The sequence below is a fragment of the Manihot esculenta genome, chromosome 9 (genome assembly GCF_001659605.2).
Source record: "Manihot esculenta cultivar AM560-2 chromosome 9, M.esculenta_v8, whole genome shotgun sequence".
NCBI classification, from domain to species: domain Eukaryota; kingdom Viridiplantae; phylum Streptophyta; class Magnoliopsida; order Malpighiales; family Euphorbiaceae; genus Manihot; species Manihot esculenta.
In genome coordinates, this window is record NC_035169.2 from 1066212 (window position 1) to 1083792 (window position 17581).

Consider the following 17581-nt stretch of genomic DNA (forward strand, 5'->3'; position numbering starts at 1 on the left):
ATTTAAAGAGCCAATATTGTAATTTTCATATATATATATAACACTTCCTCCTCATAATTTGTTATTTTCTCACTAAATTAAATACAAAATAACAAAGAAAAAATAAAACTTATTTTCATTTTTTATTTCGCCCTTATGTATCCACATAAAGGCTTAATTACGATGATGCTCAAATTGAATATTTATGAATATTTAATTTATATAAATTTTAATAAAATATATTTAAATATTTTTTACACGGATCTAAATAAGTTTGGGTTAGTAAATCTTTAATTTATAATATAATTCTATTAATTTTAAATTTTTTAAAAAATATTTTATATTTAAATTAAAATTTTTCACAATATAAATATTAAAAAATTTATAATTATTTTATATAAAATTTTTTATTTTTTTACATAATTTATTTAAATAAACTATTTTTATAACACTAAATTTTTCCCATAACTACTAAGTGAAGTTTAAATTTTCTTTATAACTGTAATGTAATTTTTAAGTCTTGTCCATAAGTATTGTGTATGGCCTCAACCGTTTTAAATTCCCCTCCCTAAGTATTGTGTATGGACTAAATTTCGTTAGCGATTAATTTGTTATAATTTTAAAATATTAAATAAAAATATTATTATTAATTATAATAATTAAAAATTTTATAAATATGATATAATTATTTAATTAAATTATTAATCTCTTAAAAATTAATAAATTAAAAACTAATCAATAAAAAAATTAACAATCTTATAAACTAAAATTTCTAAAATAACTTAATTTAAATTTATAAATGAATTAATTTAATCTAAATAATTTTCGGTCCGTCAATAAATTTTTGACCGGATGCAATTTAGGTCTAATTGTAGCTGACTAATTGAGTTGTGACTAATTTTATTTTAATAGTAATTGCCATCAAATTATATAATTGTAATTATAAAAATAATAATTATTTTTTTAAAATGATTTTTTTTAAAAAAAAAATTTGATTATGGCTCATATTTTAAATTAATAATATCATTGTGAATTGTTGAGAACCCTAATTAATTACTTTCGTCAATTATTAAACATGCTTTATAGTTTTTTTTTTTTTTTAAATAAGGATCGAGATTAGAATTATGGAATCTGAAATTTTTTAAATTTATTAAAATGTATTTACTATGAGATTAAGTCTATAAATGTATGTTTTATAGTTAAAAGTATTATTTTTTAGAGAAATTGAAAAACATTATATATTAGATAATTTTTTTATTATAAATTTAAAATTTATTTGATTTAACTGCTAAATATTTATTGTAATCTTAAAATTTATTTAATTTAATTGTTAAATATAATTAATAGTTACTGATATATAGTTAATTATTAATTATAATTAAAATATCAAAATTTTTAGTAATTCATATATAATTATTTGCTGTTTATAAGTAAAATAATGAATAAAGAGATATATAATATAATTTATTTATTATTAAAAATATATATAAAATTAATAATTTATCATATAATATATTTTATTATTGAAATATTAGAGTTTTACTCCCTAAAATTTTAGGATTCTATCAGGATGGATCCACTAAATCTGACGGGTTTGAACCGACCCAAAGCAATAAACTGGTTGAATCAAATTATCCTGTCAATTTGAATATTTAATTCAGATCCTTTCTTTGTCCTTTGTAAGAAAAACCATTTAGACCCAGTATCACATTCTAACGCTCACCATTCTTTCTCGCTTCTCTGTCAATTTGACTTCTTTTTCTTGTTGGAGCTTCGCACATTCTATCCCTAACAATTGTATCTCTCTTCTCTGTGGTTTTACACATTCTAGTCCTAACCATCGACCCGATCCTCACATTCTAGCCCCCTAACAACTGTATCTTTCTTCTCTGTTATTTCACATACCACCGTCGACTTCAAGCAGCATAGTTTTCCGTAGACGGTAAAAACTTCAGAGACTTCAAGGTATGCTTGTCGTTCCGTATCATTTTCTTCTTTTCTGTTCTTTTCTTTTGTGGGTTTTATTTTGTTGACTTGGCTGCATTTAGTGATTTTTTATTTGTGGTGATTGAATTTATTGGGTGTTTTAATTTTAATTGCAGTGTCAGGGCCTACTTCTTTACCATCGCCTTTGCATTTCAAGGTAGGCTTGGGTGTTCATTCAAGTGCTAACTATTGTATCTTACTGAATTTTGGAGGCTCTTTGTTTTTTCAGTTTTATTCAAGTGGTACTGATTCTGAACTCTGAAATTGGATAGTTGAATTTGATGAGATAGTGTAGGCAACATTCGGATTTGCAGGGTTTATAAGTTAATTGAATTGAGGGGGGTATTGAATAATTTATCAACATAACTTGAATTTATGAATGTATAAGTTAATTGAGTTGTTAGCATTACTCAGTAGTGAGGGTAATTGCTATCAGCAATCAACATCCATCTTCTTTAGTCTTTATTTTGTTTCCGTGAGTTGATTGGCAGTTGGACATTGTTGTAAATGTAGGCAAGTTGAGTTCTGGACTTGGCTTTACTTTGCAGGGAAAATGCAGACTGTTACCTTTTTTTAAAGGGAACTGCAAGTGTGGGATTTTAGTAAAAGAGTTCTCTTTTGGCTGTCTAGAATTTTACAGAAGTGCTTAATTCCATGGAACTACTTTCTTTTAATTATTCCAAGTCAAATAAGCATCTGTCCAGATTAATTAGGATCAAGCATGGGAATGACAATATTTTCTTCCTCATTATTTTGATAACTACAAAAGCATCAGTATACAAGAACTTTATATCTTTTTCGGTTAGCACAACACTTCTTTGTGCATTAAATCCATATGCGCAACAATGCAGTAAGCTTTGTGTTTCTCAGTAAATATTATTCAGAACACAGGATAAATGCAAATTTACATGTTGTATCTTCTGCTAAACTTTTTGTATTATGTAGTTCTCTTTGATTCATTTCCTGCAAGTCCTTGCTCTGTTTACGCTGATCAATTAGCAGATTTCCCTCATATGCTTTGACCAGAAACTGAAGAAGTCCAGGGGGAACAAAAGAGAACTTCTCAAATAAGATTTTTTAACACATATATGTGTGTGTGTGCCCATATATATACACACGTAGAATAGGAATAGCAAATGTCCACTGGAGATGGAGCAGAAGGAGAATAGCAAATTTCTTGAGCCATCTGTTTCTAGCATTTGATTTTAATATAATTTTTCTTCAAATTGCTTTTGATCCCAAATAATTCAAGTTTCAGTCCATTTCCAGCCATATTCTTTACTGCCCTGTTCTATTGGCATCTCATTGCTTCAGTTCTTAGCTTATTCAATTTGTTTTGTCATTCTTTCTTGTGTAAACAATTCCTTTGAGAAGAAGCAATTGTAAGTGACATCAATTCAATGGAGGAGATATCTCCAGCAGTTGCTGTTCCTTTTAACATAGACAAAATGATGTGCAGTAAGTCACTATAACAGCCCACATGGAAATTTCTGGGCTAAAGCGTATGGCAGATAAAGCAACCTTGATACCAAACACTGTAAGGATTCCAAATTCACCTTTTGAGTCTGGTTCTTACAAGAATGATAGTGGACTTTCCCAGGTAGAAATAGCTGATGATGTGAGTTCTAGGAAAACCTTTAATGAGCGATGCAAGGGCTTTGATCACCAATTACCAAAAATTTTATGTTCTTAATCTGTGGATTTGGATGCTAATTCCAATAGGGATTCGATGAATGTTGAGAAGGGGATTGGTAATTTTGAAATGACAGCAAAATCCCATGTGAGAGAACTGGATGTTGAATTGTCTGATCCAAAATTATAAGCTGTGTCTCCTCTGGTGCCGGAAGAAAAGAAGATCACTATGATAGGCAGCCTGGGTGCCTTTGAATTGGATAGAATGCCACTTTGAAAGTGTGGTGCATGGAGATGGAGCAAATGATTTAGTATACTGTTGATAACTCTAATTTTAGTTATACTGTTGGAGTATTGGTTAATCATTTATCTAATATGTATATATATTCTTTTTTTTTTTTAATTTCAGTTTCCAGAGTTATGTCAGCCAACAATTAGAGAATAGTGATATGCAAAATTTAAAAGTGTTGAACTTATAATATTAATTAGATTTCACTCGTATTTTTATTAATTGGACAATGTAGTTTATAAATTCAATTATTTTTTATTTTAATTATGATAATTTCAAGAATTAATTGTATTATTATTTTTTATTTTATTACAAAATATTTTTAATCTGAGTTCTCCATGTATTCAATTATTTATGAATTATTTAAAAATTAAATAAAAAACATTAAGTAGGATGGACAAATCATGTGTCCAAACTGACCAACCCATTTGCACAAATTTCTTATTGGGTTGGTTGGTTTATGGATCCATAATTAACAATCTGGATGGGATCAGTTTGGAGGAAAATCTCCTCCAAATTGATCAATGAACAACCCAAGAAGGTAAGAAAATAAGTGTACGAATGCAGGGGGTATAATTTTCTGAAATTACCCTATATGCCATAAAAGTGCTAATGTGTCAAAATTCGACTGGTTATGGAAGGGATGATACCGTGCAGCTCAGCCGAATTGTCCTTCTTCCATAGCTTTATTTACTTTCAGGATCAGTAAAGACTGGCTCAAGGCCTTTGAGAGTTGAGCGAGCAAGTGAGAGTGACACTTCTTTAATTTTCAAAGCCTTATACTTTCCCGCTTTTTCTTGCTTCCCAAACACACGTATCACTCATCAAGTCAGTACTTCATTACAACCACTTAGTGTCACAATTCGCCAATTCAATTGGTTTGCTTTTCTTGAACATTATAGATGAGATTTATTTTTGCTTAGTATTATGTTTCTTTACATTTTCCGTTGTCAGGATCGAATGGCGTTGTTGATATTTGCTTGTTTCCTCACTTTTTTTTTTTTTGTTTTTGTATTTTTTTTTAGCATGATATGGCTATGTTGAATTTGAAGAAGTTAGTCTAAGAGCTAGGTTTCTTTTGCAACTGAGATAGATCTCTCAAATTTCAGAGTTTATGGAAGAGTGAAAAATGATTTGTCAGTTTTCTGTAACTTCAGTGGCTTTTCCTTCCTTCCATCGTCCTGTAAAATTTTGGCAATCACACTTTTGTGAGATCTATTGTTAATTGGTGGTCTGCTAATTTTTCTGCTGCAGATGGAAGCTCTGTATGCAAAGCTTTACAACAAGTATGATGCTCTAAAGGTGTTTTATTTATTTTTCTCTTGTAGTTTCACTATTGTTTCATTCTCATTCCCCTAATTTCCTGTGATTTTAATGGATTATTCTTTTTATTCTTACTCATAGTTAACCTTTGGGTTCCCAGTAGTAAAATGTATTTTGGTAGCTTGTCCTCATATCTATGATGTGTTTTTACAGAAGAAAAGAATTTCTGAGTTAGATGAGATCAACAAAGATCAAGAATTAAAGTTTTTGAATTATGTAACAGGTTCGCACTCCTCATCTTGTAGTTATGATGATCTTGTGTATGGTTGAATAACTGCCCTCTTCAGTTTTCTCTTTGCTTCCTGCATTTGTATCATTGTTGCCTTCTTTTAAATTCTTATAGTATATATATTTTTTAAATTTGCCATAAAAGCAGCCATCACACTGTATCTAAACTTCTAATTATGTTATTCTATGGCATTTAACTGTATGCTTTGCTGTTATTGCAGCTGCAGAAGAGCTGATACAACACTTGAAAGTTGAAAATGACATGTTGCAGGAACAAGTTAGTGAATTGAGAAACCAAGTTGCTTCAATCAGGCATGGATTTTCAAGTTTTTGTTGCTGTATTTGTTCCTTTTTCATATATTTATTTTATTTGTTATTGTGTCTAAATTGCAGAATTCAAGAATAGTACTTGTCATTTTGCCTGCAGGTCTACCAAGGACAATGAATGTGCACAATGCCAAAAGCTGTTAATGGAAGAGAACCAAAAGAGTAGGGAACCCAAATTGGATTCATATCACCAAAGATTTTGTCTTTTATCAATCATGTCAAGTTATGCCAATTATCTTCTGAGGTTGTTGCTTTGCACATGTTGCAAACTCTTATAGTTAAAATGCAGTATCTTGTTAGAAAAAATTATGATAGTAGTGAGCTATATTTCAAAAATTCATTTATGAATTAATGTGTTAAATGACATATTTGTTACCCCCTTTTTTGACTCGCTATTGGGGCCTCATTTGTTTCACACAATAGCATGAGATAAGATAGATATAGGATGGTATTTTATGTGGAATAGCTTTGGGTCAACTTTTAAATGTGGAACAATTATTACATGTAATAATTTTAGTTAAAGTTTTATTTGTGCGATAATTATTAGTGAAAATTATTATTTAATTCATGTGGTGTGGGAAACTAAACTAACTGGTTAGTCTCTGTGTTTTTAAAACTGCATCAAATAGTATTTATGGTTTTGAACATTCAACTAAAAGTTCACTCCCATTAAATTTTAGCATTGTTAATGTTAGTTCTATACTGTTTTACTGTAACTAAGGATAAGAAAGTTAAAACATAGGGGAGGATCTTTTACTTGAGTTTTCAAAATTACTGGGACTATTTAATATATATTTAAAAGAACACAGTGATTCATTGAGTAGTTTCACTATACCATATGGACTAAATAGTAATTTTCTCTAATTATGATATAGAGTAGATATTTTTCAAATTTATGGAATAAAAATTGCATATATAGTTGCTGTGCTAATATATCCAGCGTATTTTACTTTTTGATTGAACATTTGTTTCTCTAGTTCATTATGGTGGTTTTGGTTTTACTTTTGGTAGATGAAAAGCTTGTTAAGGAAGTTGAGAGGCTTCAAAAGCTTCAAGAGCAACTTTTTTCCAGTTCAAAGGATTACAATAATGAGAGTGTGCAGCACAATATGCTTGAAACTCCTCAAGTTTCACTAGGAGAGGTTATCAGTGACTCAATAAGATCAAGAAGAAAGCGCAGTCGAGAAGACGGAACTCAGATGGAAAATGTTACTACTCCTGGTCATCAAGATGATTTATCCTTAAGGGAATCAGCACAGGATTCATCTAGGGAAACTTTGTCCATTGTAGATCTGGAAAATGAGCAGCAGGTTACTCTGTAATTTATGATTTTAATGAAAGAGAGATTTATTTCCTTTCTTTTCTCTGACTATTTTAATGTGATTCTCCAGCCTGAATGTTGTAAAAGAACTGTTTGCAGATCAGGTATGTTCAAAAGTTAAATTCCTGACATTTTCTTGGTTTTGGTGCTGCATAGTAAATTTATTCTTTTATATATGATTTTCTTTTTCTTTTTCTTTTTCTTTTTAGCCAATGGAGTCATGAATGATGGTAGTTATGCTACTTGCCAGTTTCAAGCTCTTATTGAATGCTTAATGGGCATGAAATTTTCTAGTGTGAACCAAACTGAAGGAATATGCATTTCAGCTCTACATCAATCAAGTGGTAATTCCTGTTACGCCCATTTATATATATGCATATTTTTGCCTTGACATCTGGTCTTTCTGTTTTGTTTCACTTCTGAATATTTATTTTACACTAAAATTTGATGTTGGCTCAAGCTTTCAAAAAGATGCATTTATTGGTTCGCTAATGCTTGAGTTTCAATTGTACAATGTTAACTTAAAAGTATAATTCTTGTTTTCGGCTGTAACAGGTTACGCGTTCAGTCTAACATGGATAAAGAAGGATGGTGGAGAAGAGCCAGAGCTGCTATACCGGGTGTCAACGTTGGGGACATTTGAGAGGGTAGCGCCAGAGTGGATGAGATCGGTACTGATGTTCAGCACAAGCATGTGCCCAATCTTCTTTGAAAGGGTGGCCCGCGTTATCAAAATGCATCATTGATGGTTCTTTCTTATGCTTAGTATATCTATTGATTTTCTTAACATTGTAAATGGGCAGTTTTATGCATGGGACTTGCACCATGGATTCAGCTCATTCATTATTGTGTCTCATGGAATGTAATTTCACCATTTGTAACATTCAGCCTGTAAGTTTTGAGCATACTTGCGCTCTGTTGGAATACTTTTTGAATGCAAATGTCGAGGTTTGAGCGTTGCTAAAGTACTACTTTATAGGGAGCCATTTGGGCTTTTGGGTTTTGATGCTAGAACAAAAAAATATAACTTTTTGGGTTTGACCCAAACATATTTACTAACAAGAGAATCGGCTATGGCAGATAAATTCTACAGGTGGGGACTATTTAATAGGCATTCTTTTTTTTTTTTTTTTCCCCTTCTTACATCAACAAAGCCTACTGGCTTTGTTGATTTAGCCTGCTGCCTGCCTTCAAAGTCTGCAGCATAACGCTTCAGTTTAAAAAAAAAAAATTTAATTATATTATATTAATTTAATAGTATTATTTATAATATAATTTTTTATATTAATAAATATTTTTATTTATTTTTTATAATATATTTTATTTTTTAATATATTAATATAGTAATTCTGTAATTAAATAGTATTGATTATAAATTTATAGACAAACAGTTATCATATGCTTTTAATTAGAGGGTATAAAATTAATATTATATTTTTATTAAATATGTACAGCTACATGAGAGCGGTTCAACAAAAATTAAATTTAATTTAATTTTTATAATTTTTAAATATTTATATTAATTAATTAATTAATTAATTTTTAATACATTATAAATAATATAGTGATATCGGTCTAATTGCAGTGTAATATATTTTATAAAAATAACTCAGTGATATTATACAGATTTATTCGGTGATAAATATTTTTAATTATTTTTTATAATATATTTTATTATTTTTTAATATATTAATATAATAATATTTAATTAAATAATATTAATTATAAATTTATTATAGATATTTAAACTCATTATTAAAATATGATCAGATCATATACCTAAAAATACTTTACCAGTTGGCATTTATATTTATGATTTCTCTTTCTTTTAATTTTAAGCATGTTAAATGAGTTTTTCAACTAAAAAATTTAATTATAAGTATGTTAAATGAGTTTTTTAACGTAAGTTGGGATACCAAGGATGAAATTTAGTTGATAATAATATTCCAATTATCAAATAAGTGACTTATATTGCTGACAACTCCATTTAAAGCATATTCATGCACCTGCTTTCTTATCACATCATAGATGGGATTCTTCTGTTCTTCACCATTATGGAGCTAAGAATAATAATAATAACCAGTACAATGGACTTGAAAAATGTGGTTCTTATGAATTTAAAATTCATATAGGGAGAAACTATTTGCATGCTTTAAATGCCTTTGCAATCCCACAAAGGAAAAGGAAAAGAAAAAGAAAAAGAAAAAGAAAAGAGAAGAAAAGAAAAGCAAAGTAAAAGAAAAAGAAAAGAAAAGGAAAGGAAGTGTATTGAAGCCTAATGCTCATCTTTGCACAAGCATCAATATCTGCATTTCTCTGTAAGACTGCTAATCTGTATACTCTAAATGTTTCTCCATTACAAAATTAGAATACATATAAATCTCTGAGAGATTAACAAAATCTTATGCAGCCTAACGAAAACCACCTCTCTAGAAAAGCAATTTATGACTCTAAAAAGAGGACTATTTACAGAGAGAAATGAGTGAAAATGCAATAATAATAATAATAATATAATTATCATACTATTCAAAGACTTGGTTAGGCCAAAGCTTCTTCCAAGTTGAGATTTCTTCTTGCTTGTAAAGTTTTCTAATTCCTCCATAAAACCCATCAGCTTCATTTCCTTCTTCCCTGTGCTCCTTCCTGTTTACTGTGGTTCTTCTCCATCTAGACCCTGGGGGATATTGGTTGAAATCCAATGCCACCATATCTGTCAACAAGACAACATGCTTGTTTCTCAGGAAAATTTAGCCACTAAAGATAATACCACTTGACATTACAATGTGCAAGTAAACTTCCTAGCTGGTAAGAACGAAACTTCTAACTATTTTCCCAACATGGGTAGAACAAGGAGGACCTATTTCAAGATTTTTCAACAGTTTGCATCCAGAAACTAGAACATCCTTTTTAATACCATAATCAAATATGAAAAATAAGTTATTTTCTTTAAAAATATTTTTGGAAATAAATATTTTCCATTTACAGCTTAGTTATATTTTCAATTTTTTTATGGATGAATACCTAGTAGCCACTTATAACCTAAAAAATTCAGCAATTAGAATCTCAATATCTAAATAGGATTTAAATCCCGACAACCTTTGTTGTTAACCTAATAAGAATGGAAACATATACTTCACAGAGAATTAGTAGCTAGCTATTGATTCCTACAACGTTCTTGTATTGAAAAATCAGCAATAAAATTTCACATATATCTCAAGATTCACAAAAAGAATGAGGAAGAAGATGAAAATAACTAGAACATAAGAAGATTTTCTCACCATTATATTGACAAGGACAGCGATTTTCATTTCCATCACACGTTTCCACATGACCGACAGTAGCATACCACCATCCTGCAATAAATCATTAAGTCTTTATAAGGCAATTGAATTCAACCCTCCACGTGAAATGAAAGTTACTTTAATTTGCCGATCAATTTTCTATGGTTGAGATTGAGAACATACCATAAGGAAATTCTTTGCTTCTTCTCCATTGAATCTCAATATGATCACCAGGTTTCAAGTCATTTAAACAGTCAGAAATGTGAAGATCATGTGCAGGAGTATCAACAGGTGGTGCTCTTAGCCTATCCCAGTGTATGCTTTCTTCTATCATTCGCCGCCCGTAAGGAGAGTACCTGCAAATCAATATCAGCAGAGGACTCTGCTTAACATATGTGATCTTCAACACCAATTTTGTTTTCTGGTTTTACATATGCAATCAAAAATTATATGAAGAAAGTAATTTCTTTTTGTATACCTTGCCTGAAATGTGTCTGTCCTGGAATCATAACTTATTTGAGCATCATAACAGGAGAGCAAAAACCCGACATGTCCATTCTGCAACCAAAAATACAAGAACCCATTAATTTCTCAGATAAAGGAAGAGTAATATAGCTAAAGAAAGCTAAGAATAAAATCATTATAGTGAAGAGTAATATGATCAGAACTGCTATTGTGCAGCAAATTACCTCACGGTTATAGACCTGAGCTGGGAACCAGAATTTGCCTCTTTCAAGAGAGAGATACATAGCCATGATTGAATCAACTGGTAAAGCAGTTCTTGGGTGGTTTCTAGTTTCAAACTTGGGTTTAATCCAAGAAAATGACCAAACAGTACCAAGAGATTTAAAAAAATTCTTGTGATTCCTTTGATCCACAAGGCTAGGCCTCTTGCTTGAAGCTATGTGACATTGCCATTCCTTAAAAGCAGCATCACCGATTAGTCCACCCCATTTCTGCTTCAGGTGTCTCTTCCATAGATGATCACTTGTGCACCTGTCTCGCAAAGCGCTGCAAACTCCGGCCATGCTACATAACCCAGATGGTGAAAGCCTCTCAAGAATGCTCTCCAAGGTTAATTCAGGCAAATCCAGAAGAGAAGGGCTCTCTTCCTCCACATATTCTGCCGGTTTTAAACCAAGATTGATCTTCTTCAGTGGCATTTTCATGGGAACTTGGTGGACACCAATAGAAAGCCAATTTTTATGAAACCAAGACAGTAAAAATCTTGAAAGCTCCTCCCAAAACAAAGGTGACAACAACAATCTCCACTCACTCTTCATTGGTGGGGGTGGCTTGAAAGAGAATGAATTAAAGAAGAAAATAAAAGAAAACAAGAAAATCCACAAGAAAAGCATCAGAAGATTAAAAATGATCAAGTGGGTTTGGTTCAAAGCTAGCAAAAAAGAGTAAAGAAGGGAAAGAAAAAAAGAACAAAGGAGAAGCTAGCTAACCAATTGCTATTGTAATTGAATCAATGACTCATAGGAAGAGGAGTATATAAGCAAAGTAAATATCTATTAAATTTTTATTTTCATTTTGAACCACCAATGAGACAGTTGCCAGTTTGGCAAAATCCAGACATTTATTGAACGTGAGACACCACAGCCGACAAGCTTTGATAGTTGGTAGTTACAACGCCACAACATATTTCAAAAATAAAAAAAAGAAAAAAGCTTTCTTCTTAAAAATTGCGGATGAAGTAAGAAGGTTTTGGCATCCACATACAGTGAATTCCTACACCACTGGGGAGAGAACCGAATGGCAGCGGCAGGGCCAGTGGGGGACAGCTGGCAAATAAAGGCCGAAGATTTTTGAGAAATTCTTTAAAAAATTATAGAATAAAATCTAATCTAAAACAAAAGATTTGTAACCAGTAAAACAAATACTTTTTGGTGGTTATGTTTGTCGATCTATTATAGGTTAGATTTCTTCCCATTTAATAAAGTTTTAAGTTAATTCTGTTAATATGATAAAGAGAGAGGATTGATAAATTTTCCCTTCTCGGCAAATCAAACCAGAAATCAAATCGAATAATTTCAAATTAAAATTAAGCTACTCACCTCTATCTATCTGAAGAAAACTTAAAGCCAAATAGACCATCATTGTCGCTACTGCTATACTACCATTCATGCTAAATTTGAAACAAACACTGCTATCATCTAAAATAATAACTAAAATAGGCTCATTCGAACAATAGAAATTACGATCGAAAAAAACTTTAGACTTTATATACATCGATTAGAAGACTAAAGTCCTAAAAAGCCAAACACCCGTGTAGAGAAAATGACTCATTGCTGGAGAGAAAAAAAATCAAAATAAAAAAAAAATATATAGACAAATAAAAAAATAGTGGAGACTAAAAGTTTGACTAAATATATAGAAATTTTGCTTTTTAGAATTCTAGAAAGAGAATGCGTCCATTTATTAGTTTGTTACCTTAGGTTAATCAAATAAGTGATTTTGATTTCTATGATTAAAGATTGATTGGAAAAGAGACCCACATTTCGCAATCCATGAATTTGGGGGCAAGAAGCAAAAGCCTACAGAAGAAATGACCAAGAAAGAATACGTGTACATTTGTTGACAGTTGGGTAATGGACCACCCAATTAGGTGAGAAATGGCAACCTTGCAAGAGCTGTCAAAACTAGTAACCTACCTCGTAGCTTTTTATCCAAAACAGAATTATACTATATATAGAAAAATATTTTTCAACTAGATAAATTAATTTTAATTTTTATTAAAAAAATATTTGATTAATTTAAATATTAAAAAATAATAATTTTTAAAATTTATTTCCCAGTAAAAAAGGTAAGCATGAATTTATGTATAGGGGGATAATGGATATGAAGTGGGTCCAAGAGAGGAGTAAAATGATGGGCAATAAAAAGGGTAAGTTGTTTTTGTGAATTGAGATATAATTTGGCCTAACTTCCACCAAACTCTCAACACCTCACAGCCACATATCACCTAAAATAAACATACTCCACGACTTCATTCAAATCAGCATCTTTTTAATTGGAGATCGAACTGGAGAATTAAAATCTCTCAAATTTATTTAAATATACTTACTCTTAAATTTTGAATTTGAAAAATTATATTCCCTAGTGAGAGAAAAATAAAATAAAATTAAAAAAAATAGTGGAATTAATAAAATATTTTGCCTTGTTAATGTATGATGGTTCCAAAGGCATTAGAAATTGTGTTTTGTGATAGTAGGTTATGTGGCTATTGGGCTATGACAGTCTACGAATTCCATTCATTTGTTGTCTTCCATTAATAATGTTTTTTGAAGAAATGGTGATTCTGATGTTTTTTGGTTGTATGTTGTGGAATACAACTTTACTTTTTATTAAGCCTACTAAACAACGGTTAATGTGCTTCACACGTATATTTCCATTATTTTAATTATTTGCTGCTTAGGATAAATCGAAGACTTTCTATGGTGCTTTGAAATTGTAAAATATAAATTATCTTTTTTTTTCATAATTTTTATTATCATTTTTATATTTTAAAAAGTTAACACCAATCGTTTGATCCTTATAGTAAAAAATATAATTAAATCAATATTGTTAGATTATTTATTTAAAGACTAATTTGCTTTATTTATTTCAATTACAAAATTAAATTATTATAATGTATAAAAATATATGAAATTGTAAAGTAAAATAAAGAAATTTTAGTTGTATTTCTTAGAGATTAATTATTTTTCTATTAATTATTTTTCTTTTCATTCCATGCTTACAAGGAGCAGGACTAGACGTCTGAAAACGCGTGTATTGTGACGTCCTACTCAAAAGTTGTTGTTGATGAGATTTGCTGAGCAGCTATGCACGCTGAAATTCATCCTATATGTGAACAAATACATGTCTTTTGTTTTTTTAGCGTAATTATATATATTTTTTAAATTTATTAGATTGAAATTAAATTTTATTCACACTAAATTAATTTTTTAGGAGATAATATGATCCCAACGAGTATTTACTTTATTTATGAATATAAAAATAAAATACCATACTTCACTTAAAGAAAAAGGGTGTCGAACTTTTTATCTCAACATTCGTTTTAAAACAAAAAATTCACAGCAATGATTTACTAAGCTTAAATATTCTCTTCGTTACTTCCAGATTAGATCGTCTACTGTTGATATCATATTATTTCATTTCAAATTTGGTAATGTTCACATTCTCTGTATTGTTTATAGAGATGGCAACATTGTTACTAGGTCTTCTCACAGTGCTGTTTAGAATGTGATTAATTATTTGCAAAAATAATTCATGCTTAAAGATCTTGCTCTCTTGATTATTTTCTTAAACTTGGGGCCAATCATATTTTGGATGGAATATTGTTGACTCGAAGTAAACAAATTTCAGATTCACTATAGAAGGTAAAAATGTCAAATTGCAATATTGTTAGTACTCTAGTTTGACTAAAACGAAACTAAATCTTCAAGATAGCTCTCCAATTGATGATTCTCAATTATGTCGTTTGTAGGTAACCTATAATACCTTTCTTTCACTCACCCGAATATATCATTTTCAATTGTAAAACAGATCCTTCACTATTTAAAGAGAACACGGAATATGGTATTTTTTTGTCCAAGTTCTTGTCTGGTGAACTGATTGCTTATGTTAATGTTGACTGGTGATGTTCTGGGATCCAGAGAAAATAGGGTTTACAATAGTTGAGTAAGCTTGCTCCTTGTCGAAGGCTTCCCCCTCCCTCTTATTCCCTTTCTCTTGCTTTCTAGTGTCGTCTAACAACTTTTCCACTACAGTGACGCTCATCCCTGTCAGACAGGTCCGTACATGCAAAAGTGTCAGTTTTCTCACCTACGTCAGACGGCCATTTAATTTTCTTCCGTGCGCATGCAAAAAAGGGCTGCGGAAAGACTGGACCAGTTTATTTATCATCATGTGCTCAAATGTGACCCGGCCCGCCCAAGTCTGGGCTGACGGGCATGCCTGCCTAAGGTCGTTCTGAGTTCTGAGCCTGATCTATTCTTGTAGGCCCTGGCTGGGCCCAAGGGAGGGTGAGAGGGCCAGCGGTTATTAACTGGTAAGTGATCCGGTCGGTTAAAAATTAATAAGTGATTATATTATTTATATGGGTAGAAATCTAATCTTTTGGCACCAAAAAGCAAGCCATAGTTGCCAAGTCCATTATAGAAGTAGAATATGAGTCGTAGGAGTTGATACCACAAAGTTGCTTTGGTTCCAATCTTTGCTTGAAGACATAGGCCATAGGCTTTTCATCTTCCAATAGTCAAATTCTGTGGTGCAATAATGTAGGAACCACATATTTATCAGTCAATCCAATTTTTTATCCTTGCACTAAGCACATTGAAGTAGAGTTTCATTTTGTATTACAGGATTCAAATAATCAAAATTAATTCAAGATTATTCTAGAAGGACATTTTTATTTATTTTATTTTTTAGTCAGCTACTTTCTTGAGTTGTATATATATGGGTTTGTCCCAAGATATTTAGTATGAAAAAGAGTTTTATTTTTCTCTTTCATCAAATCAATATGGTATCGGAGTAATAATTTTTTCCTTTACTCAAGGTTTTCTTTTCAACCTTTCTCGAGGCTCTCTCTTTAGCCTTTCTTGAGACTTTCCTTTTAGTCCTCTCACGTGTATCTTTTCTTCTCCTTTCTTTTCTCCTCTTCTTTTTTCTTCTTTCATTTCTTTGCTTTCAATAAGGTGATATGTTTTGTAATTCTTATTTACAAGAAGAGATTTATGGTTTTAAACAAGGTGATTTGTTAGTTATCGATTATTTTACTCACTTCAAAACTATTTGGGATGAATTAGACGATTTTAGACCTATGCCACAGTATGTCTGCTTAAATCCTTGTAGTTGTGGTGCTTTTAAAACTGTGAGCACACATAAATAGAATGACTATGTCATCTATTTCTTAAAAGGTCTCAATAACTTTTTAGCAATGTTAAATCTCAAATAAGAATGATGGATCCTTTGCCATGTATCAACAAGGCTTTCTCTCTTGTGGTAAAATAGAAGAGATAACTTAATCTAGGATTAATTACTGAGCCTAAGGCTCTTGTAGCCAAGTCTCCTCAAGATTTTTCACAATTATCTTCTTATGAAAGAGGAACATTTTTTTCCTTTAATCCTGATCATAAACGATTTGCTTCTCAATCTAATATCAAGGTACAAGGTTTGTACCTTTTGTGATAGAATGAGACATACTGAAGAAACATGTTATTATAAGCATGGTTTTCCTCTTGGTTTCAAATTTAGGAATAACACTATTGCTAGTATTAATAATATTTGTACAGAAAGGTTGAACCTTCCCCTGGTGTTGGTTCTCTTTAGTCTAATCTTGAAAACGTAGTACCTACATTCACAACTGATCAGTATCAACGATTACTTGCCTTAATTCATCCTGCTAAGATCCAACAGGAAGTGCACAATACAAATCAAATTAGTACATCTGATGCAGTTGGATCATACACTCTTCATTTTATAACTTTTTGTTCCAATTCATCAGATAATTCTTTAATTTTGTCTTGTGTTTCACATACTAATGAGTGGATCTTGGATACTAGAGCTATTATTTATGTGTGTTCTCCCCTTAGCCATTTTATGACGTACAAGAAAGTTAAACCTATTCATATTAAATTGCCAAATGGTGACACTGTTTCTATAAATATCTTAGGAACAGTTTATTTTTCAGAATATATCATTTTATCTGAAGTTTTGTTCATTCCATAGTTCACTTTCAAATTTATTTCAGTAACCAAATTGACCTTTTCTCTTCGATGTATATTTGTTTTTCACCATGATAAATGTATTATACAAGAGAAGAATACATTAAAGAGGATTGATTAACTGAGGTTAGAAATAGCTTGTATATCTTAACAGATCCTATTTTGTCTCCTAATAATACTGTTTTGCTCTCTGATAGTAACTGTGGCTTGCATTCTCCTTGTAATACTTTTGATATGTGGCATTTTAGGTTAAGACATCATTCTGTTTCTATTATGCGTATTATTTAACATAAACATTCCTTTATGACAATTCTAGATAATAAAGTTTGTGATATTTGTCAGTTTGCTAAACAAAAAAGGCTACATTTTCCCATTAGTCACACAAAGTCTTCTGCCGTATTTGATTTGGTTTATGCTGATATTTGGGGATCTTTTAAGGTCATGTCGGTCTACGGATACAGATATTTTTTTAATTATGATA

General features: G+C 30.7%; 2 protein-coding genes across 7 annotated transcripts; one reads left to right on the forward strand and one right to left on the reverse strand.

Moving 5' to 3' along the window:
* The first annotated feature begins 1658 nt into the window (after positions 1–1658).
* LOC110622036 lies at positions 1659–8050 on the forward strand. Of its 6 annotated transcripts, none has more exons than XM_021766383.2 (11): positions 1659–1944; positions 2082–2122; positions 4912–5022; positions 5141–5188; positions 5363–5432; positions 5659–5749; positions 5865–5926; positions 6776–7074; positions 7156–7189; positions 7295–7429; positions 7641–8050. In XM_021766383.2, the coding sequence occupies exons 4-11, from the start codon at positions 5141–5143 to the stop codon at positions 7829–7831; spliced, it is 930 nt and encodes a 309-aa protein (XP_021622075.1). In that variant the 5' UTR covers positions 1659–1944; positions 2082–2122; positions 4912–5022; the 3' UTR covers positions 7832–8050. The 6 variants fall into 6 exon arrangements, with proteins under 6 accessions (XP_021622075.1, XP_043816388.1, XP_043816387.1 ...); XM_043960453.1 differs by having other exon boundaries at positions 5141–5172; XM_021766382.2 differs by lacking the exon at positions 4912–5022 and having other exon boundaries at positions 1660–1944.
* Positions 8051–9329: 1279 nt separating this feature from the next.
* Positions 9330–12035, reverse strand: LOC110621889 (F-box protein At2g26850). Its single transcript, XM_021766167.2, has 5 exons — positions 11056–12035; positions 10845–10924; positions 10550–10722; positions 10364–10438; positions 9330–9795 (listed from the first exon to the last, which is right to left on the reverse strand). Exons 1-5 carry the CDS (start codon positions 11722–11724, stop codon positions 9608–9610), a joined length of 1185 nt encoding a protein of 394 aa, XP_021621859.1. The 5' UTR covers positions 11725–12035; the 3' UTR covers positions 9330–9607.
* Between the last annotated feature and the right edge of the window lie 5546 nt (positions 12036–17581).